General features: G+C 48.2%; 1 protein-coding gene across 1 annotated transcript in view; it reads right to left on the bottom strand.

The window, feature by feature from the left end:
• ADARB2 (adenosine deaminase RNA specific B2 (inactive)) overlaps positions 1 to 25,738 on the bottom strand; it is a 452,750-nt gene that overhangs the window by 142,198 nt on the left and 284,814 nt on the right. The window contains exon 2 of the mRNA XM_087420916.1: positions 6,931 to 7,017. Coding sequence (XP_087277042.1) covers positions 6,931 to 7,017 — 87 coding nt within the window. The remainder of the gene's footprint in view (positions 1 to 6,930; positions 7,018 to 25,738) is intronic.

Genomic DNA, 25,738 nt, shown 5'->3' with positions numbered 1-25,738 from the left:
GGGGTGGGGATAGCAGAATGGATTAACCACGTGGTTTCCCAAATTGAACATAAAGATGGAAAAAAACCAACAAGCCAACCCCGAAGCCCCACACCAGAATGCCTAGAAATTGCCGGAAGCTCTCTAGTTTCGTATTGATTTCTCACAGTGTGGGGATCGAGTGAGAGTGTCATATGATTAAAGTGGCCAGCATATCAGATGCCCTCTTTTGCCTTTTGAGACGGAGGGTTTATCTTGGAGGAACAGCCCTCCCAGCCGACGCTCTCCCACCTGCACTGAAATTGCCTCCACACTCTTCTCTCTCACGACTCTCAATGTGCCATGACTGTCGTTATGACAGTGTTCCATGGCATAAGCCACGATGATCAGATTGTGGCAAGAAGACCCCTTCCATAGTAATCAATGATTAATAATAATTGATAATAAAACCAGGCTTCTGGGCCCTATCCCATATCTCTGGGGGTGATGTTACCCACCAGTTTTTGCAAACGAGCAGATGAGGGGCTCGGCTCCCTTCACCACGGCCCGAATGCTTGGTTTAACTGCCCACTGAGTCCCAGCGAGGTCGGCGAAGCCACAGGGGCAGGGCGGGCCATCGGTCGCTCCACAGGCCCTGGGGTCAGGCAGATGAAAGGTCAAATCCCCTCCGTCCTTCATGTGTGTGTGACCTGGGGCAAGTCCCTCACTCTGCACAAACGTCATTTTCTGAAGAAGGAGAAAGGGGGGTTTAAGAGCACTTGCCCTTATGAGATTGTCATGAGGTTGAACTAGGGAGCGCGTGGAGCAGGCTTAGCACAAACCCTGACATAGAGAAAAATCTAACGCGTTGTTTGAAAATAGCAGGAAAAAGAGAGACAGACACTTCTAAGCTGTCCCTTTTTGTCCAGGCCCAACTTCTCTCCTTGCTTATTTGATGTGCTGGGCTTCCTCACGAATTTTCCCAGAAATTCCAGGACCCTCCAGAAGGAAGGAGTAACAGCCAGCCTGTGTCACGATGCACCTGGCTCCGAGGGCTGTGCGCTGTCCCTGAGACCAGGCTGCGGTCTCCAGGATGCCGTACGAAAGCGCATCCCACATCTTTCCCTTTTGGTTGGCAATGCAAACACTGATTCTTACAAAGACATACCAGAACCTACTGCCGGAGCTTCCAGTTCCTGAGACGTCAAAGAGGAAAATGGCCTTTGTTTTTGGATGCTTGGTCCAGTGGGAGAGACAGACACTTGTAATACATGCACGGGGACAGTGCGGCTGCTCAGGCTGAGGAGGGACAGCAAGGGGAGAGAGGGTCCCTGGCGGAGAGACCTGCCCTGCTGGTCTGATGCTGCTTCAGGATATGCGCGCCTGGTTCTGGAAGCCTCATGCCAACTTGCCAGGTCCCTGCCGATTCCACACAAACTTCTTACAGGACTGCAGCTCTGGTTTCACAAACGTTCATCTCCTTCCACATGGACAGTACTGAATACATTGCAACCACCCCCCTCCCTACTCGGGAAATGGTTCTCGGTTTTTGTCATTCACTTAACAGGTTTCACGCACTCTGTTGTCAGATAGAATAACCCAGAGATCGAAAGTCAGGAGGCCGGAAAGCTCTACTCTGACGCAGACTGGAGTCTACTGATCCTGCACCAGCTTCCCTGGGTCTGGACGTCACGGAATCCGAGCACATGGGGCCCTCCGCCAGTCAGGCCTCTGCCCCCGGCCCCGTGGGCCTGTGTGCACCCTGGGTCACTCCCAAGGTGACCAAGGAGAGCAGGGCCTGGTGTCCTGTGTGCTCCTGTCCTGGCTGCCCGTGAGGATCCCCCCTCGGGCACGTCGCTGACATTTAACCCTTTTCTCCATGCACTTGGGTGCCCTGGGCCCGTCTGGCGTCTGCTCAGGAAATGCAGAAGGGAATTGGACGTGGTGTCAGGCAGCTGGATTAGGCCGACAGATCCGCCCTCCCTAAGGCACGTGTGGGAGATGAGTTCACAGGCTTCCTGAGTCATCCCCTAGCTCATCCTCCGGCACTGACACCGCAGGCCTGCGCTGCTCCCTGGCTTTCCCTGGTTGTGGTTTGTCCTGTTGCTGGCGGAGGCTCCGCCTTCTCTTGGAGAACGGGCTCCAGGCCCCGTGGACGGTGTGGGCACTGGCTCTTTGTCTCTGCAGCGCGGGCAGGACTCCGCATACCCGGGTGCTGGCGCCGAGTGGTGTGCGAACAGAACGGCCACCCCAGGCTTTGGTGAGGAGCCATGGAGATGATGCGTGAAAACTTTGCACGGGCTCTGTAAATACGGCAGGCTGTCAGCCTGAGTGCCTCATTGTTATGGTGACTTACCTGGCCTGAAGAGAGGAGTCTCCACGGCCTGTGAAGGGCAGGAGGGAAGAGGGCGGGCCTGGGGTACAGGACTTGATCACAGAGTGTTTATTACTGTTTGTTGTCCTCTTGGGACAGGTCAAATGGACGGTTCACACTGGGATGTAAGAAGTTGTGGTCCTGAATTTCACTCTGGAATTCATTCTCCCAGATGATATTCCTGCAGTCATAACTTGGAGACTCGTGGTGTGTGAGAGCCGGGGGTCACTGTGCAAGACTCGCCTCCCTCTGTGAGGGGCCAGACAGCTGCACAGGAAGGTTCATTTAAGGGTTTACCTCTCCTCCCCTTGCTCTGTCTCTCTGTCTGTCTTTCTGTCTGTCTCTTTGTGTGCATGCACAGGGTGGGAACTTCAGCCCTGCAGGAGAGTGCTAGGAAGCCGAGAGGGCACAGAGTGTGTGCTGGGTAGGGGGGCCCAGGGCAGCCCCTGCCACCCCACCATGTCCCCATCCAGGGCTCACACCCCGTTCTTTCCTCCTTGGAAATTTCTGACTAGGATCCCAGATGCCTTCCCTCAATGAAGCCTGCTCCCAGGGAAGCCATTTGCCTGCGTCCTCAGTGCCCACGCTGGCGTGTTGCTGCTGTGTACATGGACACCCCCCTCGCCCTCGAGCGTCTGACACGAGGCATCTGTGGGCTGTGGCCTGCATGAGGTCTTTGCAGGAGGCATCGAGGTTTCAGACGGTTGCACTTGCCCTTCCATGTGGAAAGTGGAAAAGAGCAGGCAAATAACTTCCCACTCCACTGGACAAAAACCACAGGCCCAGCGAGAGGACGGTCACCACGAGTCCGGAGGCTGCGGGCACTAAGAAAGCGTCTGAGTCAAAGAGACACGTGGAACGAACGGTAACACGAAATTGTTTCCATTCTGCTTCTCTCACACCAACCGTCTCCTGAGCCCCGTCTCCCATTTGAAAAAAAGTGTCAGCAGATGCAGGGCCACGTCTGACGGTCCAATGCATAAAAGAACTGCATTTTGGGGAGAAAGAGCAGAATTTTACGTTGGCATGACTGTGGCTAAACTTTCATTTTCCACGTGACCCATATTCTTCCAGAGTTAAGTTCTAGGCTGCATTTGTGCGTTGGCTGCCCTCCTTCAAACGTGGGCAGGCCATGTGGAGGGGGAGGTCCCTGCTGCCAACTCCTGGGGATTGTCCTTGGGTGCGAGTGGGGCAAATCTGTGTCCTCGCCTGTGTGCATGTGCGTGCATCTCCTTCCCCATATCCCGCTCCTGGGGCCAGCGTCTGCCTGGTCGTTATGCAGCCAGACTTCTTGACGTCGTCACATCACTGGGAAATTTCAGTGCCGCATCACTAATAATGGTGCTGGGGTGTCTGCAGATTTGAGGGCGCCAGACAACTCACCATCTGGAGAAGCAGTCGTGCTATCCACCGCATCCACATCAGACTGGGCTGGCTGACAGGAGCGAGCCTCTGCTCACACAGGAAGGAGGTCCCTGTGCTTCAAGGGTGAGAGGTGTGGAAGAGGCACTGGTGTGGTCCCATGTGCTGGGGGCACAGAGAGACGCCAGCCACGTGGGCCTGCTGACTCGGGTTATGGAAGGCACCTGGTCCCACTCCCGGCGTTGCCCGTGGTGCACGGGCCTGACAACCGTGGCTCCTTGATCAGGTTTGGCAGCAGGCAGAAGACGGCCTCCTTGCAAAGACTTGTCACACGCCGTCCCGGAAACTGTGCCTGCCACGTATCTGGGTGAGGGTCATGCAGGTCTCCCTTGCTCCCTGCAGACCTCGTGCAAACGCCTGGCCTTGGCAACCCTGTGGCCCTGGCTGGGAATGGGCGTCTCAGCCCCTCCTGTGACCCTCAGGTCAATAGTAGGCACAGAGGTGATGGGACCGGGGCAGCAATTACTCTTTCCCAGTGTTCAGAGAAGGAAGTTTTCAGAGTCACCCAATTAAGTAAGAAGTTTTAATAACGTGGCATTGTCCCCTAGACCATTAGCCAAAACCCGCCCCACTGACGGCTGGCTCCCAGCTGGGCTCACAGGCACCGTCTTCTCTCAGGCGGAGTCTCTGTCCGGCAACCGACCCCTGACCCCAGCCCAGCCCTTGACGTCAGGACCTCAATGTCTAGGGACAAGGGAGTGCAGGGGGCCAGGGACCTGGGGGCCGTCGGGGGGAGTGTGCTGATGTCCTGATGGTGAAACTCCACCCATGGGGAGGGGCACAGGGCCTTCATGTAACACCAGCCCAGATGTTCCCACACCCAGGGTTTAAGACATAAAAACAGGAGACTCCAAAGGTGGTTCACGTTTGCTTCTCCCTGTACGGGTGTGTACACACACAGCACACACCACACACACCCAGAGCATACATCACACATATGACACACATGCCACACACACATCACACACCCACACACACACCCCTCTAGAGGAGATGCCTTTCCTCTTTTCCTACCATCCAGCGGCATTTGAACACAAATGGATGGGGCTGCATTGGCAATACTAGTGAGAAGTATTAAGACAAGTGCATTAATTTGGAGGTTTATCTTTGAACAATGTATGAAAATGGGGTTTTCTAAGAAAATTAACAGCATATATTACGAAGGAGGATGACTAATCCACTGATAGAAAATAGGATTTTCCAAGCATTTCAAAGGCATTTTAACATGTAACCAACAACTAAAAATCCTTCTTATCTGTAAGTTTCCACCTGTTAGCCAGTGAGCTGAATGGGGGAAACAGCCTTAATTATAAGTATTAGCAGCCGGGATGGAGCATTTACCTCTCCAGGTCCTCACCTGAACCGTCTTCATGCGTTAGCTTACTTGATTCCGACCTCAGTTCATGATTCAGGCCACATTACTCTCCCCGTCTCACAGAGGATGAGGCATCGACCTCTGAGCAGTGGGGTTCGCACTCACGGTTGGGGCTGGGGGTCAGACAGTCAGATCCCATGGGAAGGTCTGGCCCCACACTGGGGTCCTGCGTTCCTAATTGCTCCAGTGTCAGAAGTTGTGAGGCCGCTGTGTTGTTGGGAGGGGAAGGCGAGGCTCACCCGGAGCCCAGCAGCTCGAGGGGGGAGAGAAGAGGGTGCAATCAGGTTGTCTTCCTCACAGCGTTTATTTATGTATGTTATCAAATAACACGTTTGTCCACACGTCCAGTCCAGCTTGGGGCATGTGTGTGTCTGTGTGTGTGCTCGCGAGCCTTGTATATGCTTTTATATCTGTATATATGTATATATCTCTGTGTGTATATATAGTCCAGATTTCTGAAGCAGCTCTCAGTAAATTGACTAAGTCCTAAACTTTCCATTGTAGATCATGAGAGGACAGAAGGAACCAGCTGTCAAGGTTTCATTGGACCGTGTGCTGTGCTGAGGAAGGAGGCCCACGTTCTGACCCCATGTGGACCTTCCCCTCATCCTTGCTGCCTTTGCTTCCTCATCCAGAAACACGAGGAATCAAACTGGAATGTCACCGAGGTTCTCTCGGTTCCGACATTCATGATTCTGTGACTGCTTTTGTGGAATAACACAGGGAAATAACCTCAGTTTCCAACCTTGTTGACAATCTATGTTGTCTGGGAAGGGAAGGTGTTGTGTTTCTTAAAAGCTGATGGCAAAATGGACAGTATTCCTACTGTTGCTCCTTCGTCAAACCAACCATCCTAGCGACCGCCAACAAACATCCTGCTTCCTCCCCACCACGGGACAACCAGCACGTTTTTGACTCTCTTTGGCTGAAAGGATGACCCATCTGTTAGGTTACATTGAAATGCAAGAGGTGTTCATGTGGTTCAGAACAGCTCATCCCCCTCGTTTAAAAGCTTGGCAATGTGTCTCAACCAGAGGAGAGTGTAACGCACAACAGACACACCCAGGCTTCTCTCTCGCGCACACACACCAGCCGTGTCTCCTCTGGGGTCTCCTCAGGCCTCTGAGCAGGGGAGGCTGTTCAGATCCCCTCCCTCAAATCAGGATTTTTGTCCCCACACCACACTGCGTTGGTGTCTCTTCAGTTTCCTGTGCCAGATATGCTGTTTCCACAGGCAGTCCTCTGTCCAGCTCTTTCCTTGTTAAATAATTGTACAAACTGTTCAAAGACACTGTATTCATTTTTCTTATTTCCTTTTTTTTTTTTTTTTTGGTTTGGAGGGGAAAAATGAAGGAAAGAGAGGAGGGATGGTCCCAAAGAACTGTCTTATTTTTCTACAATCCCTGAAGTTCTCAATCCCACAGTCACTGTTAATATTTTCCTACCACACAGGTGAGGACAGGATTCCAGGTGGGGATGGGATTCCAGGTGAGGCTGGGATTCCAGGTGGGGAAGGGATTGCAGGTGGGGAAGGGATTCAGGTGGGGAAGGGATTACAGGTGGGGACGGGATTCCAGGTGAGGCTGGGATTCCAAATGGGGACGGGATTCCAGGTGGGGATGGAATTCCAGGTGGGCATGGAAGGCCAGGTGGGGACGGGAGCAGAGCCTCTTCCTCCAGGAAGCCCAGATAGTCCCCCCACCCCCACCCCAAGTGTCTCTGCCTTTGGGGACACTGGAGGACCCCCCTCTGCACATGGGGCTGGGACCCCCTCCACTCTTCGGGGAAGGGAACTGCTTACTGAGATTGTCTTCGTCCTCCGTGTTTGTGGCCCCGGGGCTTAAGTGCTTGAACGGAGCGATGAAGGCTGACAACATGCTTACTTTGTCTGGAAAGGAAGGAAGAGGAAATGCATGTTTGACATTGAGTTTCAGGAAAACTTGGCGCTTTCATGTGATCTTATTATGGAAGGTTTGGACGAGGGAGGTTGAAAGGTCGCTTTGGTTTCAGCCACTTCATTCTGGTTCAGTCTTTTATTGAATTTCTGACAGCATTTTATCAAATTCCCCTCTCCATTCAATTTTAAACTCTATGATTTCCATCTTTCTTCTTTTCTTATTTTTGGCATCTCCCCCCCTCTTTTTCCATGTCCCTCAAAACTTGAGGTCATTGTCTCTGGGCAACCACCTTGCGTGAGCTTACAGGATGCAGAGTGGGCAGAGCCTGCAGGGGGGGTCATTTCCCAGAGAGGAACTAAAGCAAGTAAAACATCCCGCAATTAAACTAGAATCGTGCAAATAAAGCCAAGACTATTTTGCCCATTGGTGGAGAACTTGCTTTGTGGGCCCCAAGTGCATGAAAAAAATGGAATGATCAAAACTGTAAAATATCCTTAGAGTGTGTTTGAGCAGAAGGAGAGGGAGGAGAAGGAGCTGAGGGCCCTGATCGGTTCTTCCTGGAAATGGGACGTATAATTGAAGCAGGAAATGGAACCCTAGGGGGCGCCTTCTGCCTGCATCCCCCGTAGTAGGTAAGTAGAGGCAAGAGCAGTCCAGCGTCCTGGGTACCAGATCAGCCCAGGGTGGGAAATGGACCCTCGTGGGAAATGCCACTCGTGACCGTGGCTCAGCAGTTCCTATCTTTAACAGAGAAACTAAGGAACTGTAGGCTGGATGTACAATAGGGAGAAATGAAAACACGCCTAAAAAGGGAGTTGAAGGAAAAGCTCCTTGTTTTAGAGATTCCACGGACTGAATTCAACCACGGACATGAGGAGCGCTTGTCCACAAGCAGAACTTACTCCAGGGCGGACGAGAACCGCCCAGGACACACCACGTGGAGCCTGCCCTCGTTCCCAGATCCCGCCTCTCACGTACTCATCCCCCTCAAGTCTGCACGATTTGTTATGTGCCACGTGGATCTTGACCACATTATTAAAACCACAGCTGGAAATGTTGCCATGCTTGTCCACTGTGGTCCGGGTGGCGGCAGGGTCGTTTCCTACAGCTCTGTGGGTGAGGTCACCAGGGCCCTGGTCACCACAGGCTTAGTCATTGGGCTGCGCAGCCCCTTTCCACCCCCCTGGGAAGCCGTAGACACCTGCGAGTGGGGTGTTTAGTTCAGCTACTGTTTGCGTCTCGCTGATTTTTTTCTGCTTCTGTTGTCAGACAGGAGGACTGCTGCTGCGGCCCCCGTTTTGGCGCACATCTAAGTGCGATTTCTCATGGAAACGTTAACTAGCGGTTTTATATGCCGTTAGCCTTCAGGCGTCCAGACCCAGGCCTGGAACCTGCTCTTTTTCTTTCAGCACTGAGCCCGCTTTCTCTGTAGCCAAGCTTTCTGGAGGCCAGAGGAGTTCACGCTGAAATTCATTCAGGAGCCTGTTAACAGCGGTTGTTTCCAGTAGGGACAGACAACAATATAATGTTCACTCAAAGAGAACAATAAGTAACTCAGGTACAAGGCACCTGCTCGTTCCTCATACTACCGAACAAGAAGAATAAGCCCGAGGAAGGACTGGGTCTCCCCAAACCCTCACAGCCCAAGCTAATTTACTGGGAGGGAATGAAATGTCTTGCTTGAGTTATAATTTCATTAAGGGAGCCCAATAATGTTACACAAAGAGTGTGGAGCTCACATGATTTAGTCTGGAGCATCTCAAAATGAAATTACAATTTTCTAATAAAGCAGGGCTACCAGCCAAACACCCACAAAAACACACGAAACCGTTGCAGAGCTCACCTTAGCACAATTGCGAAATACTTAAAGATTGTTCTAGATCCACCAAAGTTCTCGCTTTCTAGGATTGCCAGATTTGTCAAATGAAAACACAAGACGCCTAGTTAAAATTGAGTTTCAGATACACAATAGACATTGTTTAGTATATATACATCTGCAATATTGTGTGGTAGATGCATCTACTGAAAAAATGATTCATTGTTTATCTGAAATTCAAAATTAAGGCAAAGGACTTGAATAGATGTTTCTCCAAAGAAGATATACAAATGGTCAGTAAGCACATGAAAAGATGCTCAACATCACTGGTCATTAGGAAAATGGGGATCAAAACTACAATGAGATACCACCTCACACCCATCAGGATGGCTGCCACAAAAAAAAGAAAAAAAAATAGAAAATAACAAATGTTGGTGAGGATGTGGAGAAACTGGAACCCTTGTGCACTATTAGTGGGAATGTACAATGGTGCAGCCACAATGGAACAGCAATTCCACTTCTGGGGACATGCCCAAAAGAATCAAAATTAGGGTCTCAAAGAGATATTTGTATGCCCATGTTCATACAGCGTTATTCACAATAGCTAAAATGTGGAAGCAACCCAAGTGTTCACCAGTGGGTGAATGGATAAGCAAAAAGTGGTATAAACATGCGTTGGAATATTTTTAAACCTTAAAAGGGAAGGAAATTCTGCAATATGCTACAACATGAGTGAACCTTGAGGACATTATGCTAAGTTGAAATAAACCAGTCACAAGAAGACAAATACTGTAAGATTCCATTTATATGAGGTACCCAGAGTAGTCAAATTCACAGAGATAGAAAGTAGAATGGTGGGTGCCAGGGGCTGAGAGAAGGGGGATGGGGAGTTAGTGTTTAATGGGGACAGAGTTTCAGTTTTGCAAGATGAAAAGCATTCTGTGGATGGATGGTGGTGATGGTAGCACAACAATGTGAAAGTACTTAATGCCACTGAACTGTCTGCTTAAAAATGGTTAAGATGGTGAATTTCATGTTATTTATATATTTTACCACAATTTAAAAAGTAAGAAATAATTCAAATTTAACCGGAGTTGTCCTGTATTTTGTCTAGTAACCCCATCTCTATCTCTGGTAACCCCTCCAACTCCTCTAGTGCAGGGGATTTTAGATTTCATGGGCCGGCTTAGTCAAACCAGTCCAAACAAATCAAGAAACCAACAGAGTTGCTAACCTCTGTTTGCTAAGTAAGTCCGTCTGACACTCCTGGTCTTATCTACTGCCACCATTGCTTCAGAAAAGAAAAACGTTTAACCCCGAGAGCACAGAAGCTCTGTGTGAGAAACGATTGTTCCTCGGAAAAGACAGACCACGTCTTTAGAATGTCATTAGAAAAGAGGGTGAGGAAATGCATTTGTTATTTAGAAAAATTACAACAAAATTATTTGATGTCAGCGCCTTTCTTTGTAGTTGTTTCCTTGATACACGTTGGCAAGTTGGCGTCTGAATTCAATTCATTGAATATCAACAGAGCTGCAATATCCAACTAGTTCCAGCCTTTGTGTTTATCACAGTCATCTTTTGAAAGTCTGGTTTCATGCAGGTTGCTGATGAAAAATGGGAGGCCATACTTGTATTTTACTCAATTCTGGACATTTTGGGTACACTGAGAGAAGCTGGTTAACAGAATTCCCCACAATTCCAGCTGCCTCCTCACCCTCTCCTTGTAAAGTCTGGAAGAAGGAGACGGTGTTTCTCCAAGAAAAGTGGCTGGAAGGCGGGCATTACCCGCCCTCAGCCGTTCTCAGGCCCAGAGTATCTGATGTGAACAAGCTGGAAATCGAGCTGAGAGAGGTGCAGCCGGCTTGGACTGGCCTGGTGTGGGAGAGATCTGGTGACGTCCTCCAATCCGGAGTCATCTTCAGGAAAGGTCTGGTCAACATTAGTCATGGCTCAGCATGCCGTGTTTAATGCATCACTTGTAATGATCTGGACATTTGCGTTATAAACCTTATTACTCATTGCAAAATAAATGGCTTCGGCTCTCATTGCGATGATTTCATACATTTTTGGAGCATGTGGGGAAGCATTTTCAGGGAGCGGAAGTCCTTTCCTGGAACCGTATGAGATCACATTGGTTGAGAATATTGATAATGAAGAGCAGATACAAGATGATAATAGTGTAAAGACAGATAAATAGACCAATGGAACAAAATAGAGAATTCAAAAATGGAATCATTCCTGTATGATCAATTGATTTTCAACAAAGATCTCAAAGTAATACAGTGGGGATAAAGACAGTCTTTTAAACAAATCGTGCTGAAAAAACTGTACACCATCTTGGAAAAAATGAATTCTGAGCTCCATCTCATAAAAATCGTCACAAAATCGATCATAAAGCTAAATGTAAAAGCTAAAACTGTAAAACTTGTAAAAAGAAAATATAGGAGATTGCTTTTACGATATTCATTTAGGCAGATTTTTTTAGACATGCCATGGAAAGCACTAATTATGAAAGAAAAAATTAGTTCTCATTGAAATTAAAAATTTCAGCTCACCAAAATACACTGTTGAGAAAACAAAATGCAAGCCACACATTGGGATAATATATTTGCAATCAAGACAACCTTTTGTTTCCAGAATATAAGAAGAACACTTACAACTTATGACTGTACAGCAAAGAACAAAAAAATCCAAATAAAAAAAAATGAGCAAAATAATTGAACAGAAACTTGAAAAGGAAAACATGCGAATAGCCAATCAGCACATCCAAAGGTGCTCAACAGCGTCACACATCAGGGAGGTGAAAATTAAAGCCATGAGACATCAATACACACCCATTAGAACGGCCCAAATTGGAAAGACTGATAATGCAAATGTGAGCAAAGATGCAGAAAATCCAAACTCTCATCCATTGGGACATAACCGTGGAAAATGTTTGGCTTTTAAATATTCACCTATTCTATGAGCCCCAATCCACTTCCAAATGTTTAGGTAAATGAAATATATGAGTTCAAAAAAAGACTTGTACAAGAATGTTTAGTGAAATTTTATTTATCACAACTCAAAATTAGAAACATCCCAAATGGCCATCAACAGAAGAGTGGATAAACGGATTGTGTTACATATATACAATGAGATACCATCAGCAATAAAAATGATGGAAGTATTAAAATACCTTACGATATGGATGTATCTCTAAAACATTATGTTGAGCAAAAAAATCTAGGTACAGAAGAGAACGTGCTATGTAATTCCATTTATACGAAGTTCTAGAACAGGCAAAACTACTCTCTGGTGAAAGGAATCAGTGAGTTGCCTCTAAGGTCAGGTGCAGAGTGGCTGGGAATGGGCACAGGGATCTTTCTGGTGTGATGAAAACGTTCTGTATTTAGATGGAGATACGTGTCTCCCATGTGTGTGCATTTCTCATTGAACTGTAACACACGCAATCTGTATGTTTTTCTGTATGTAAATTATGCTTCAATTATTTAAAAATATTAAAAGATAAAAACATGACTGGACAAGAAAATAAATGATATGAAGCAAGCGTGAAAGTATTATTTCATCTAGAAAGGGAAAATGGAGTATGAAAGAAAATGTCATTTAATCTATAAAGAAAAAAATGGAGGATGATGGATATTAAAGAGAGAAGACTAGCAGGAGAGAGTAAACCGTACATGCAGTCATGTTCCCACTTATAGGGAATGGGATTTTGTTTTGTTTTTTGCTTATTTTCTAGATTTGAAAGCTCAAATATATTAAAAAGACTTTGACGTTGCAACAAGAAAAATCACCACCTCAAAGATAAAGCCCTTTGGAGACATCCTGGATTCATATCAAGACAACTGTGTGTATGAAAATAAAGGGGGAACATAAAGAGTGAGAGTAGAGATGGAGCTACAGACAGTGGAGAGATGAGTCAGAATCATCGACGTCAGGCCTGGCTCCACGCCTCGGGAGCCCATGAAGAGTCATTTCACCCACGATGTTAACCTGAGGAGCTGTGACAAGGTCCAAATTTTTGGAGTCTATTTTTTGTTTTGTTTGTAAACAACTTATGAAACAATTTTTGCCAAGTAAGATGAAAATTTTAAAAAATCCTCTGGCGCATGAGCACACGTCAGTTAACCAGAAAATCTATTCACGAGACATAGCACGTTTGCTGGAACTTTTGATAAAAACTGTAATTGCTAAAATATCTAAGAATTTGATCTTATTCTCTGCCTCCTGAGAAGCACTAAATATTTCTTGGTATAGGTTATTTTAAAAAATTACGGAAATTGGGCACTTTGGTTCTGTCCTTGTCTCAACAATTTAAAGTGAGGTGTTGTACTTGTGTCTTTGTGGGCCATACCCACACCCGCGTCCAGCACAGCCCAGCGCTCTTGGACAATTACATAACTAGGAGACACAGTGACAGCTGGGAGCCACAGGGCTCTGCGGGGACCTTTGGGCTACAAACCTCAGCTCTCTTCTAAGTTCCCTTCTTGTGTGTTCTTGTTGCTGAAGCGCTCTCTGCCAGATGGCCTCCTCAAGCCTGACCCACTTTTCACAGCCATGTATTCTCATCGAATACGGGGACGTCTTTAATGGATGCTGCTTCCATCTAAACATGCACGCAAATCAGTTTGAACAGGTGGGCTACTCCGAGAAGTAAGAACATAATTAACCTCCATGCAGGCAGGAGAAAGGAATAACGTTCTGGAGTAAAGGCAAAGAATTGTTCTAACAGATTTTCAGGATCACGTATTTCAAAACACCGTTTCAAGCTGCCATCCTGTGAACAACACGAGGGAGTTCAGGCAACAGTATTTTAAGAAAAAATTCTGGGTCTGCCCTGACTTAACACACAGGAAGGTTTGGTTCTCACAAGAAGGTGAGGATCTCTTCTGGCAATTTCCAGATGGGTAAAACTCATGAGTGGCCTTCAATGGGTCCAAGTAAACAGGCATTCAGCCTGCACTATGTTACTCATTCGTTGTAAGGGCTGAGTTGTGTCCCTCAAAATTCAAGTTGAAGTCCCGATCCCCAGGACCTCAGAATGTGACTGTGTTTGGAGAGAGGGCCTTTAAAGAGGTGATTAAGATAAAATGAGGTCATTGGGGTAGACGCCAAGCCAACAAGACCGGTGTCCTTATAAGAAGAAGACCTTAGGACACAGACACACACAGAGGGACGACCATGTGAGGACACAGGGAGGAGACGGCCGTCTACACACCCAGGAGAGAGGCCTCAGGAGAAACCAGCACTGCTGACACCTTGATCTCGGACTTCCAGCCTCCAGAACTGTGAGAGAATAAATGTCTGCTGTTTAAGCCGCCCTGTCTGTTGTCCTTTGTCACGGTAGCCTGAGCAGACTAATACATTCACTCAACAAATCTTTATTGAATGCAAATAGATGCACGCCTAGTCAATAATTTCAAACTCTGATGCTCAGGAGGAACAATGTAGAGAGCCCTAGCCTGGCCAGGGGGCTAGAATGTCACAGAGGCATCTTTCGGGAGGTGACTGATCAACTGAGACCTAATAGCTAATAATAATGTCCACCACTTATTAAGCACAGAGACAGACTTTGAACCAGGAGATCTGGCTCCAGAGCCAAGCGTACTTCTGCTAAGAGGATGAATATGGGATTAGCCAGGCTAAGGGAGGGGAAGGCCACTCCAGGCAGAAGGAACGACATGTGCAAAGGCTCTGAGCAGTAGCCAGGAGCTATTTAAGCTTCTGAAAAGGGGCAGCTCTGTCTAGGTGGATCCTCACTACCATGGGCATGGGGGCTTGATTCTGAATTGGGGGCCCCAGGGGACCAGAGGGCAGAAAACATAAAACTTCTGGATTATGAGAGATCAGCAGGAGGGAGGATGGGGGACACAGAGAGAGCAACAGAGACAGAGAGACAGAAAGACAGAGACAGAGACAGAGAGAACTTTCATTCGAGATGAGTCTGAAACCCTGACACGGGTCCTCAGAATCAGCCCACACTTCCCCTGGGGGATAACGAGCATTTGGATGCCTGTTACTGAGGGGACACGGCAGCCAGCTGGAATCTCTGGGCAGACACACTGCCACTTGGGTGGATTAGACAGATTCTTTCCTACTTCCTCTCCCCTGGGTGGGCTTAGAGTTGGTTATGAGATGCGAAACTTCACTCTGGACTGGATTGGGTATCATAGGTTGAAAATGTCTGGAAAATGATGGGCTCTGCCTGAGATTTGTTGAGGGACAGATGGGGGGAGGGAACAGAGCATGGTTAAAAGGAGAAAAATGGAAAAAACACGATAATCTTTCCAAGTTTATACTCCAAGGAGTTGAAACATCTCAATGAACTGGTGAGATTTACTTTACGAGGATGTACACAGCTGCCTTGCCACAGGGACCCTCACCTGAGCATGCAGACTCGAGCGTCTTGGGATTTCTTGGTCAGGACCCCTGTGCGGGGGCTGGAAGTGTGTGGTTGGAACGGGGGAGTGGAAAAGTGGGAGCCTTCTTCATCCTTTAAAGACTCAAAGTAATCGGGGACTGTATGACTCCTAAATTCCTTTTCAAAGTTCCCAAATTTTGTAGGAAGTAACCCCTAAGTGCAGGCTGCAGTCTGCTCCCGGGAGCCACAAGAACTATTAATAGCTATGCATGTGAAAATATGACTTCTAACTCACAGGAATTAGCAGCGTGGCTCTCAACGAGTTGTATGGCAAAAATCAGAGATCTCTTACGGGATCCATCATTTTCTCAAGGTTTAATTTCTAAGGCCTGTTGTTCTCCTCCTGCACCGATTCTCCTCAAAGTCATAGCACTAAGATACTCCACTACTAGGATGGTCCACAGCCCAAGCCATGACCACTGTGTTATGAGCATGCTCGTAGACCATACAGACATTTTGGGTGTGTGTACCACATTTCAGCTAAACTGGGATTATTTTTGGAAACGAGGGGAGCAGCCTAAAACAAACAAGCTCACTCCATATTGCTCTACGTGAACAGTGGGCAAAGACACAGGTGGTCTGACAAGTGTCGACGGAGGAAGATGACTCTTTGCAAGAAAGTGTATTTAAATTAGAAAACCTACATATCTAAACGTGTGCGTTCACACTTCACTGAGAGAGACTCAGAGCTTTCCGAATTGTCTGCCGAGGCACCCAGTGGCTTTGCAAAGTCGAAACGCTCTCTTCACTTTATGCTCCCTTGGGGCGTGGATGTGTGTGGACATGGGTAACATCATTCTCTAAGTCAGTTCAGTGTCCCCCTTGAACTTTGAGGTGCGAGCGCCACTTTAGGCTCCATCGGTTCACTGCTAGGACAACAGGTCACGCTGGACAACCAGTGGTTTCAGATCTAACAACCAGCGAGTCTGGACACAGTAGTATATCATCTTCTCTATCTGGGGCAGCAGCAGGTCCACACTTGTGACAGATACTGTGGTGAGGCGAGGAGGTCAGAGTCCAGCTGTGACGCTATTTGAGGCCATTTCAGACCCTGAGACCAGACAAGAAAGCCAACAGCTGCTTTCAGAAGATTTCCCTTCCCTTGCAACCAGTGGAGTCCAGGCCACCAGAGTGTCTCCTTCAGCAGACACTGCCTGAGTGTGCACAACGTGCAGAGCGCGTGGCCAGGCAGCAATCTGTTTTTGGTAGCAACTGCATTCTGGAATTTTCTGGACAGTGAAAGTTTTTACACAGGTTGAGCGCATTTCTCAAGTTGGGAAAATAGAGGTGCTCTTGCTTTATTTAACTTATTATCCACTCGCCAGCCCTCACTACACAGAAACGAACCACAGTCGCCCTCACAGCTCAAGTGCTGTAGATCCTGCCCCCTCTCCTAATTTTGGGAGGGCACTGTGTCTGTTGTAGGAAATCCCCCACAGTTCTGGGATGTTCTCCTCCTTTGCTCTCCATAGTTGTTGGCTCTGGGACAAGATTAATATCAGCTCCACATGTCTGAGGCTAAAAGAACCACTCCACGTCTCGAGGTTTCGTGGTGTCCATCTGTGACACTGTACGTGTTATTTGCACATGGGACCGTTTGTGGGAGATCTTGGCGTGAGAGAACAGGTGGCTGAGGGCTCCAGCCATAGATTAAATTGTGGGGAATTTGGGGCTGAGATGAAGAGCCCCCGTGGCTCACCTGGCTCTGAGGACCAGTGAGTATATGGAGAAGTCTACGAGAAACGATTGGACCATGATTCTGGTCAGGAATTCTATTAAAGAACCAACTTGAAGCTGGAAATTCCCACGAAATAAAAATTTAACCCTGTAGACCTACATAGACTGTGAGGACTGTAGTCAGTGAGCCATTGATATAATGGAGAATATGATATTCTGCATAATAAGCACTAACCCTACAGAGGTCTTGAACTTCTTGTCCCTGTAGACATGTTTCCGCAAAGTCCTTCTTCAGTAGTGTTGGTTCAGTAGGGGTCTTGCAGCTTCCTTCTGGCCTCCCTGCCCTCTTTCTCTGGAGACAAATCCTTTTATTTTACAGTTTTACATTCTATTTATTTTTTACAAAAAGATTGTCCTTATTAGTTTTCTCTGGCCATGACCATTTCTTCTTGGACACCTCCTTCCCTTCAACCTGAAACTCTCAGTCTGGCCAGTGAGTGAGCAGCTTCGTGAGCGTCCAACCACTGACTCAACCTCACTAGGTTTTTTGAGCCTGAATCATGCATTTGTGCTGGTTAATTTTATGTGTCAACTTGACTGGGCTACGGGGTGCCCAGATATCTGGTGGAACGTTAATTCTGGGTGTGTCTGTGCAGGTGTTTCTGGAAGAGATTAGTGTTTGAATCGGTAGACTGAGTAAAGCAGATGGTCCTCCCCAGTGTTGATGGGCCTCGGCCAATCCAAGGAGGACCTGAATAGAACAAGAAGGTGGAGGAAGGGAGGATTCTGTCTCTCTTCCTGGCTTTGAGCTGGGACATTTATCTTCTCCTGCCCTCCTGGTTCTCAGGCCTTCAGACCCGGACTGGAGACTTGGAATCTGTACCATCAGCTCCTGTGGTTCTCAGACCTTCCAACTACAAACTACACGACCGGGTTTCCTGGGTCTCCTGCTTACAGAGGGCAGACTATGGGACTTCTCACACTCCATAATCATTCTCTTTCTCTCTCTTATTCGGTTGGTTCTGTTTCTCTGGAGAACTCTGACTAGTACAGCACTTCTATCCCTGAAATGTGGTTATTTTATGCACAAGCTATCACGGCATGTAGAACCCAAATTATCAGCCATCATCTGCTTCCTGCCTCTGCATAACCCATCTAGCTCCCCACCCCTTGAACCATAATAGTGCAGTTTCGTCCAAGTCCTGGAACTTGTACCTCAGGATGTGCTAGTCACTGTCCTGGACGGGGGCCAATGTGGGTTGTATCTTTAGGTTTTCCTTAACGTGCACAACGTCTCTTTCTGTCATACGAGGTGCATGTTTCCTCACGTGAGGATGGCTTTGGGGCTTGTGACTTCAGTGAGGATGATGTTATGGTGGGCAGCATCTCCAGCATCTTTGCTGCCTCGCCCTGCTTTACCCAGCAAAAACTCTGCCAGTCTGCCCCAGTGTGGCCGGGCCAGTCCCAGTTTGTCCCCGTTGGTCCAGCGTAATTATTAATAGACAAGAGTGTCCCAGTTAGATGATAAAGCATGAAGTCATCCTACTTACAGACAAAGCTCTCATCTGGAGAGGGTGGCCTGAAGGCAACTGAGCTCCTTAATCTCTGACTCCCTTCTGACCTGAAAGCCAAACTCCTTACTCCTACCATACATTATACTTAGAGGCATTTCTGAGTCCATCTGCTCAAAACTAGACGAGTATCTCCCATCAAAAACTAGCATGCCCAGTGTTTCTCTGACCCATTTAATCCCCCCACCCCCCCAGGGGTCCGAAGGGAAACCCTTGAGTCACTTCAACTTGCCTGTCTCCCTCACTCCACTCTCCAGATTGGGCCTTCTGCTCGTTCCTCACTGCCCATCCCTGCTCTTGCCACATCTGCATTTCTGCAATGATCTCCTATCTCTCATGTTTACCAGTCTATCCTTTAAATTGTTGGCCAAATCATTCTTCTCGAGTGGAGGCTGTGCAAAGTTGCAGCAGGTAAGAGAGAACAGACCCTCTTGGAATCACATGTTGGCCCATATGGCCAGAGCACAGACCTGGGGGAGGTGAGAGAGTGTATGGTGGGAAGCAAGCAGAAGAAGTGAGACCAGCCCTGCAGGGCTCCATTTGCCGCATAACCTGATGAGGACTGACCTGGAGGCCACAGGACCTCTGAGGGTGTGAAGCCAGGGATCCTGTGATGAGACTGCATTCTAAAAAGACCTACACAGGACTTCTGAGGGGAAGGAGCTCATGTAAATGAAGGGTTCTTTCATTCTTCAAGACAGAGTCCTTCCTGAACCCACTGCTCAGAGGTCTCATCCAACTGCTAATAATACTATTTTGAGAATGCAGTATGATGCAGAAGACAGATTTTATGCCCCACTGAGGGAGTGTGACCTTGGCTGTCTTCCCCACGTCTCCTATCTCATGCTCTCTGATGGCCCTGAATGTGTCTTGTTTAGGTCTTCACATTATAGAGGTCCTGGTAGTTGTTTATGAGAGAATGGCAAGGTCGCACATCCCAGGCACCACCTCCCTCTGTGGTCTTTTCTGGGCTGTGATTTCCTCCCATGTTCACCATCCGTGCCTCACACTTGACTCTTATATATCTCCAGAGCTATGTCTTTACTATGCGTGCTTATCTCACCAGCTGGATCGTCAGCTCCCTCAGGGTCAGGAGGGTGTAGGACCTACAAGCTGAGAGGTCTCACCTCACTGCCTGACCTCCTTAGAGCTCGGTTTCCTCATCTCTGAAATGCAGATCATCATTGTCATCATCATCATGGGGCTGTTGTGAGAAGTGAATGAGAGGAGGAGGTGAACGGAGCATGGTGCCTGGCATGTGACACACACTCAATACAGACAGCAGTGATTAGTTTAAATATGATGATTGAGTTAGTAGATCTCACAGGATGCAATCATTCTCCTCAACTTATTAGGCTCTCTGTAGATATTTATTGACTCTTGCATTTCGGAAGGCAATTGGATGTAGCAATATTTTTATTTCAGTTTATTTTTTTGCTGAGGAAGATTAGCCCTGAGCTAACATCTGTGCCAATCTTCCTTTATTTTGTATGTGGGTTGCTGCCATAGCATAGCCACTTACGAGTGGCGTAGGTCCGCAGTGGGAAACCAAACCCAGGCTGCCGAAGTCGAGTGTGCTGAAATTAACCTCTAGGCCATGGAGCTGGCCCTAGCATGATTTTTATTTTATTTTGTAACATTTCTTTTATTATTTAAGGTATTGAATTGAGTTCATTTGAAAACTAGAAATAAGGTACCATAGAACCTCCCAGGAGGTCACCCTGTCCTCCACTGATGTTGTTTAGCCTCGTCGTCAACACTAATGTCTTCTTAGCGCTGTTTGAAATTTTGCTAATTTCTCATCTCTTATATAAATTAGATACTCTAATAACCAAAAATAGAGCACCGATCACACAAGTAATTGTTTAGAGAGCAGGTCAAAGTGTTAGTATCTGAGTTTGCAAGTCTAAATTTAATTATTTCCCTTATAGAAAGGAGCTCCTGCTAATGTATGAAAATGATATTTATTATTTTAAGCTCCCCAATAGACTCGTCTATTGGTGCAGCCCATCTCAGGCCAAGTGAGCACTGATAAATGACCCTTCCAGAGGCTGACCTGAGCTGCCCACAAGGTCAAAGTGGCCCTTTGTTGTTCCGATGTGTGTAATAATCTGTGACATTTACATGTGATGGATTCACACGTAGTGACAAACATACAATCCTATAGAGCGTTGAGAAGACCACCCCACTTCTGGCCCCCGATCTACACCCCCCTCTGTGCCACAGCTGTCCTTCACGTCAAATGCTGTCCCCGGTCAGTTTCGGCTATTCAGACCCAGGGCGGAAACAGCCTGTCGTTCATTCATCCCATCGTTTGTTTATTCAACAAAGATTTACGGAGCACATATGCCCCAAGGTATCGGACATCCTAGAACAGTCTGGAACTCCCTGTTCGGGCTTTCTTTTCTGCACGGCCTTTATCACCACCTTCAGTACTACATGTCATACTTGCTGAGTTGTCTGTCTCTCTGACCAGCACGCAGACCTCATGCTGACAGGGAGTCCGTCTACCTTCATGATTGCTGTGCATCCCCGTGTCTGCAGCACCGCAGGACCACGGCAGGCGCTCACAGATATTTTTTGAGTGATGAAGGAGTGTTGCTCCAGACATGTGACCTTGAATTATGCAAATTGGTCTCCTGGTCTCTCTCCTCCTGTTTTAAGATTCTTGTCCTGTTTTTCGATAACCCTCTCCTGGTGTGACGCACCCATCTCCCTTTCCCACAGGCCTCCCCCAGGATCCCCTGCAGGAGCCTCCCACCTCCGAGTTCCACATGAGCCTTCTGTGCTCTCCTGAAACCTTGAGGTCCCGGTTCTGGAACACAGGGAAAACAACCTCGGAATATTAATTTGCCATTTCGTTCCTTGAAGTATTTGAACTAGAATAAGGAGCAATGGACTAATATAAGTAAATGAAGTTAATGGTGGAATTTCAGGTACTGGGATGGATGGAGATAGACTTTTGCACCTTCCTAGGATCCTGGAGTCACTGGCACAGGCGCCAGTGCACTGGTCTGTGTCTTGGTTCACACGAAAGGCCGCGTCTACTTTTGGGGAAGAAGAGCTTCTCTCCTGCATCAGGAGCACAGCCTGCAAGGGCGTTGCTCACAGGAACACAGGTCGTTCTATCTGCGGCGCCCGGCGGGGAGTGTAGGTCGCTGGAAAGCCAGAGAAGGGCCTTCCAGCTGACTGCCAAGAGTGCGCACCGAGCACACTGAATTTTCCCCTAGGACAGATTTCAGCATTCAGCAGGGCCATGAGGAATGTTCACTGAACGAATAAATGAAAAACGTGAGACACAGGAAAAAGTGAATTGAGAAGGTTCTCAGTCACTGATATCCGGTGATTTCATTTTGCCCAAGGTGGATGCCCATCGGCAAACCCAATGGAAAGTCCCGATTTCCTGCAGTCTCGGAATCCAGTCATTGTGTTCAAAGTGCCGCCCCGTCTTCTGAGGTTGCAGTAGGATGTGTTTCTAGTTCAGGAGTAGACGGGAAGCTGCCTTCAGAGAGCTCCCTCCTCTTGCAGAAGGCCCCTTTGCAGCTAGATCAGGAAGAAGGATGCCATGTTGAATCTGTGATGAGATAACACCGCCTGAGGGAGGAGAGGGCCCTGTGATTGGCAGCCTGGTGGGTGGGTCCTGGTGGAGTCGGATCTGAGCAGAGTTTTGGTGAACAATGCCCTTTTCCTTTGTCCTGGTTTGCACTACAGTGCAGCATTTCCCTCCTTTCCGGCTGAACTCCCATTGATTGGCAGGGTCATCCAGCCCTGTGGTGGGGTCTCCACCCCTCAGCCTTCCCAATGCTCAGACCTCACAGGAGGGGCCTTGCAGACACTCTGCAGGATGGTGTGTGCTGGACGAGGGAAGGAACCTGAGCACTGACCAGCGGGGGACCGACCCTGGATGGCTGGAGGGAGGTCCCTGTGCTAACCCGGCCCTGGGCTTCTCCTTCCAGCAAGAGGAGAAAGCACATATGGGAGCCGTTTACAACACCCATGTCAACAGCATTGAGCAGACCCTCCGCCGAGGCCGTGCTCCCTAACAGGCCGTTCCAGGCTCCTTCAGAATGAAGGCCGTTTACAGAACAGAACACACTGCCTCGTGAAATATTATCTTCTTATTACTTCTTGTGAGCAGCAGAGTGAGTGGAAAGCAGTGTTGTAGATGGATTTTCTATAAGATAGGCAACGTGTGTGTTGTTCTCTATTAGCTTCCATGAGAATCAATCTGCAACCTCGTTCAGCCTGGTAAAATTAGATCTAAAACTATTTAATTTTGTTTCAAGAGTGGTTTTCCCATCTGGTGCCTAGCCAGAGGACATGCAGTGATAAAACACCTTGAATTATTGCCAGTCCTCGGCCCCTCTCTCTGAGCGAGACTCACACGGCGTTGCACAAGTTCTCAGTGGTCTGAGGCCAGATGAAATGCGAGCCTTCTTTATCAATGAAAGGCTCATTTTTTATGCTCTTATTTTGCATTCCACACGGTTTGGTAATAAGATGTGGCAAATGGATGTTGTTAATTTGCCTGATTATGCATTTTTGTGCTTTTGGAGTCTCTGCTCTGGAGAGTAACTATTTGGAGATGGGGTGGTGGGGGCCGCCGAGCTGGGGGCGCCCAGGAATGACACTTCACAACAGGAGGGAGGGGGGTTTCAAATAGTTACTTCTTCAGCTGAAAGCTCCTCCATTTTGGGGCTCTGACAAGAATGGAAAGATTGGATAGTTCCAAGATCACCATGTCAGGGCGCTAACCACACAGTGAACACTTTCGTGTACTAATGTTAACGCTCAAATTAACAAAGTTACACTTTGCTGGGATCCCAGGCCCTCCCAGGGCTACAGTGTCTCACCCACAGAGGGTCCACCAGCCCTGACTGCTCTCCCATTGTATGGGTGGGGAGGAGACCCCAGGGAAGCGGGGACTTGGAGCTGGAGGGGGAGGCAGTGCGGGGGCTGGGCCTTGGTCCTCCAGTTTTCAACTTTCCAACAAGGTGTAATCAGTCAGTAAGAGGCTGAGTTGTAATGATAAATGGCGCCAGGAGGGTTTGAGGCCTCAGCTCTACCAGGTGGGACTGTGGGAGGCGAGACCACACCACCCACATGGCATCAAAGCAGGCACTGGTTTCACTCACAATCCTGGTAGATTTGTTTTAACAAACTAACAGTTTGTTAGTGCCATGCTCGGAGCCTGGTGCATCAGCACCGATTTTCCAGGTCAGGCTGCAGGGAGGAGCGTGGCCCTCTCTGACTCTGAAAGGAATGTCTCGTGCACAGTCAACAGGTGGGCACCACCCATTCAAGGATCACTGACGGTCAGGCAATCCCCAGAGCTCCTTTCTCTTTTTTTTTTTTTTTTAATAATTTTATTTACTTATTTATTTTTCCCCAAAGCCCCAGTAGATAGTTGTATGTCGTAGTTGCACATCCTACTAGTTGCTGTATGTGGGACGCGGCCACAGCATGGCTGGAGAAGCAGTGCGTCGGTGCACGCCTGGGATCCGAACCCGGACCGCCAGCAGCAGAGCACGTGCACTCAACCGCCAAGCCATGGGGCCGGCCCCCCAAAGCTCCTTTCCATGCAGCCTCAGAATCCTTCTCAACACAAGGGTGCACACTGCCGACATCTGTCAGCTGGAGCTGGCGTGTTATTAAGAGCAGACTAAACCTTAACCTGCTTCAGGAAACGGACTCTGCATTATTTAGCTTTATGTCCCCAATTTATACCTAAGAGTAGAAGCTTCGTGACCATTTGCTGGACTGGACAGGGCCGCCAAGGACGCGATCCCACTCTGCTCATCTTTCTCTCCATGTCCCACCCTTTCTTGGAGCTGAGTGAGCGTGCAGCTATGTTGGGTTTTCTTGTTTGTCTCTAGAAAATTGCAGGAAGACCTGGTAGCAGTTCTGCCAAAGATGTATATCAGTGCCAAAGAATTTTCCATGAGCAAATGCACTAGAGGAATGCTAAGTTCTATAAAATTAAGCAGATTTCTTTACTGAAGGGCTTATAATGTGCGATATGCTAATAAACTTGAAAATCTCCAAGATGGAGAAAGCAAGCAGCGTTTCTCATGACCTTGGAGCGTGTTCTTCTCTAGTGTCTCTTGGACCTTCTGTTCCACGAGACGTAGCTTGGGAAGCACTGACAGATGGGCTGTGGAAGGCCTCGCCTACTGTCTGCAGTACAGCCCTGAAGACATTCCCAAGGAACTCAGCAGAAATACTCCGGTCAGTTCTGGATCCCTGAGCTACAGGGTGAGGGCTAGGGAGCAGGAGCTGCCCAATTCTGTATTTGGTGTGAAAGTCAGGGTATATGTGCAGAGGCGCGGTCTAGTCAGGAAGGGGTGTATCTAAAACCTTATTTTCAATTACAGCCATTCTATGCATATTTGCAGAGAGCCTACTGTAAGCCAGAAACTGTGGTACACAACGGGGGGTCAGCACAGCACAGAGCAGAGATGTTCTTTCTCTCTGGAACTTCCCGTAGCGACCAGACAGTGCAGATCTGGTCCAAAGGTTGGTACTCACAGGTACCTGAGACGTCATTCCAATACTGTTGGGTCCTTTCCATCTAACTGTGAGGTATAAAATACATTCATCATTCAGAGACATCTGCTGAAATGGGCCAAAACAGAGGAAAGAGCTCACATCCCAGAGTCTGATGTGGGTCCCCTACTTTAGTGGGGTTCATGGTCTTTACCACTCCGCACCCATTTACCTTCCAGGCATCAGCCCCTACTTCCTTGGGGAGCACCCACGTCTGACTCTGCCTACTGGTTGGGTGAGGCCGACCCCCCTCAGCTCCAGCGGGGCTGGGATCAGCATAACACCACCCTCCTGGCCAGAATGGACTATGGGGTTTATGGTGTCCAGTGCAAAATGGAAACGGGGGGTCCCTTGTTCAAAAAGCATTAAGAATTTCAGGATGGTGACAGCAGAGCACTAAGCCAAGGGCTGGCCTTTCTAAGTGGGAGCGCTGTGTGCCTGCAGGTGCCCACGCCCGTGAAGCCACGCTCCTAGCCTGGGGGCTGTTTTACGGTGTGCACCCGGCTCCATTCAGGCTGATGAGAGGCAGACCCAGGACTCCTGTTTCTCTGATGGGCAAGAGCAGCCCCTTCCTGTGACCTTGGAGGTGAGGATGTGAGTCTGGAGTTGATACCCTGTAACTGTAGGGATCCTGGAACCTTCAGACCACTGAGCATGGCTCACACGGAAGGAAGGGG

The sequence above is a fragment of the Ceratotherium simum genome, chromosome 32, assembly GCF_057802395.1.
Source record: "Ceratotherium simum simum isolate JZ-2026a chromosome 32, ASM5780239v1, whole genome shotgun sequence".
Classification (NCBI taxonomy): Eukaryota; Metazoa; Chordata; class Mammalia; order Perissodactyla; family Rhinocerotidae; genus Ceratotherium; species Ceratotherium simum.
Note: the sequence above shows the minus strand (reverse complement) of the source record. Positions and strands in the feature narration are given on the sequence as shown.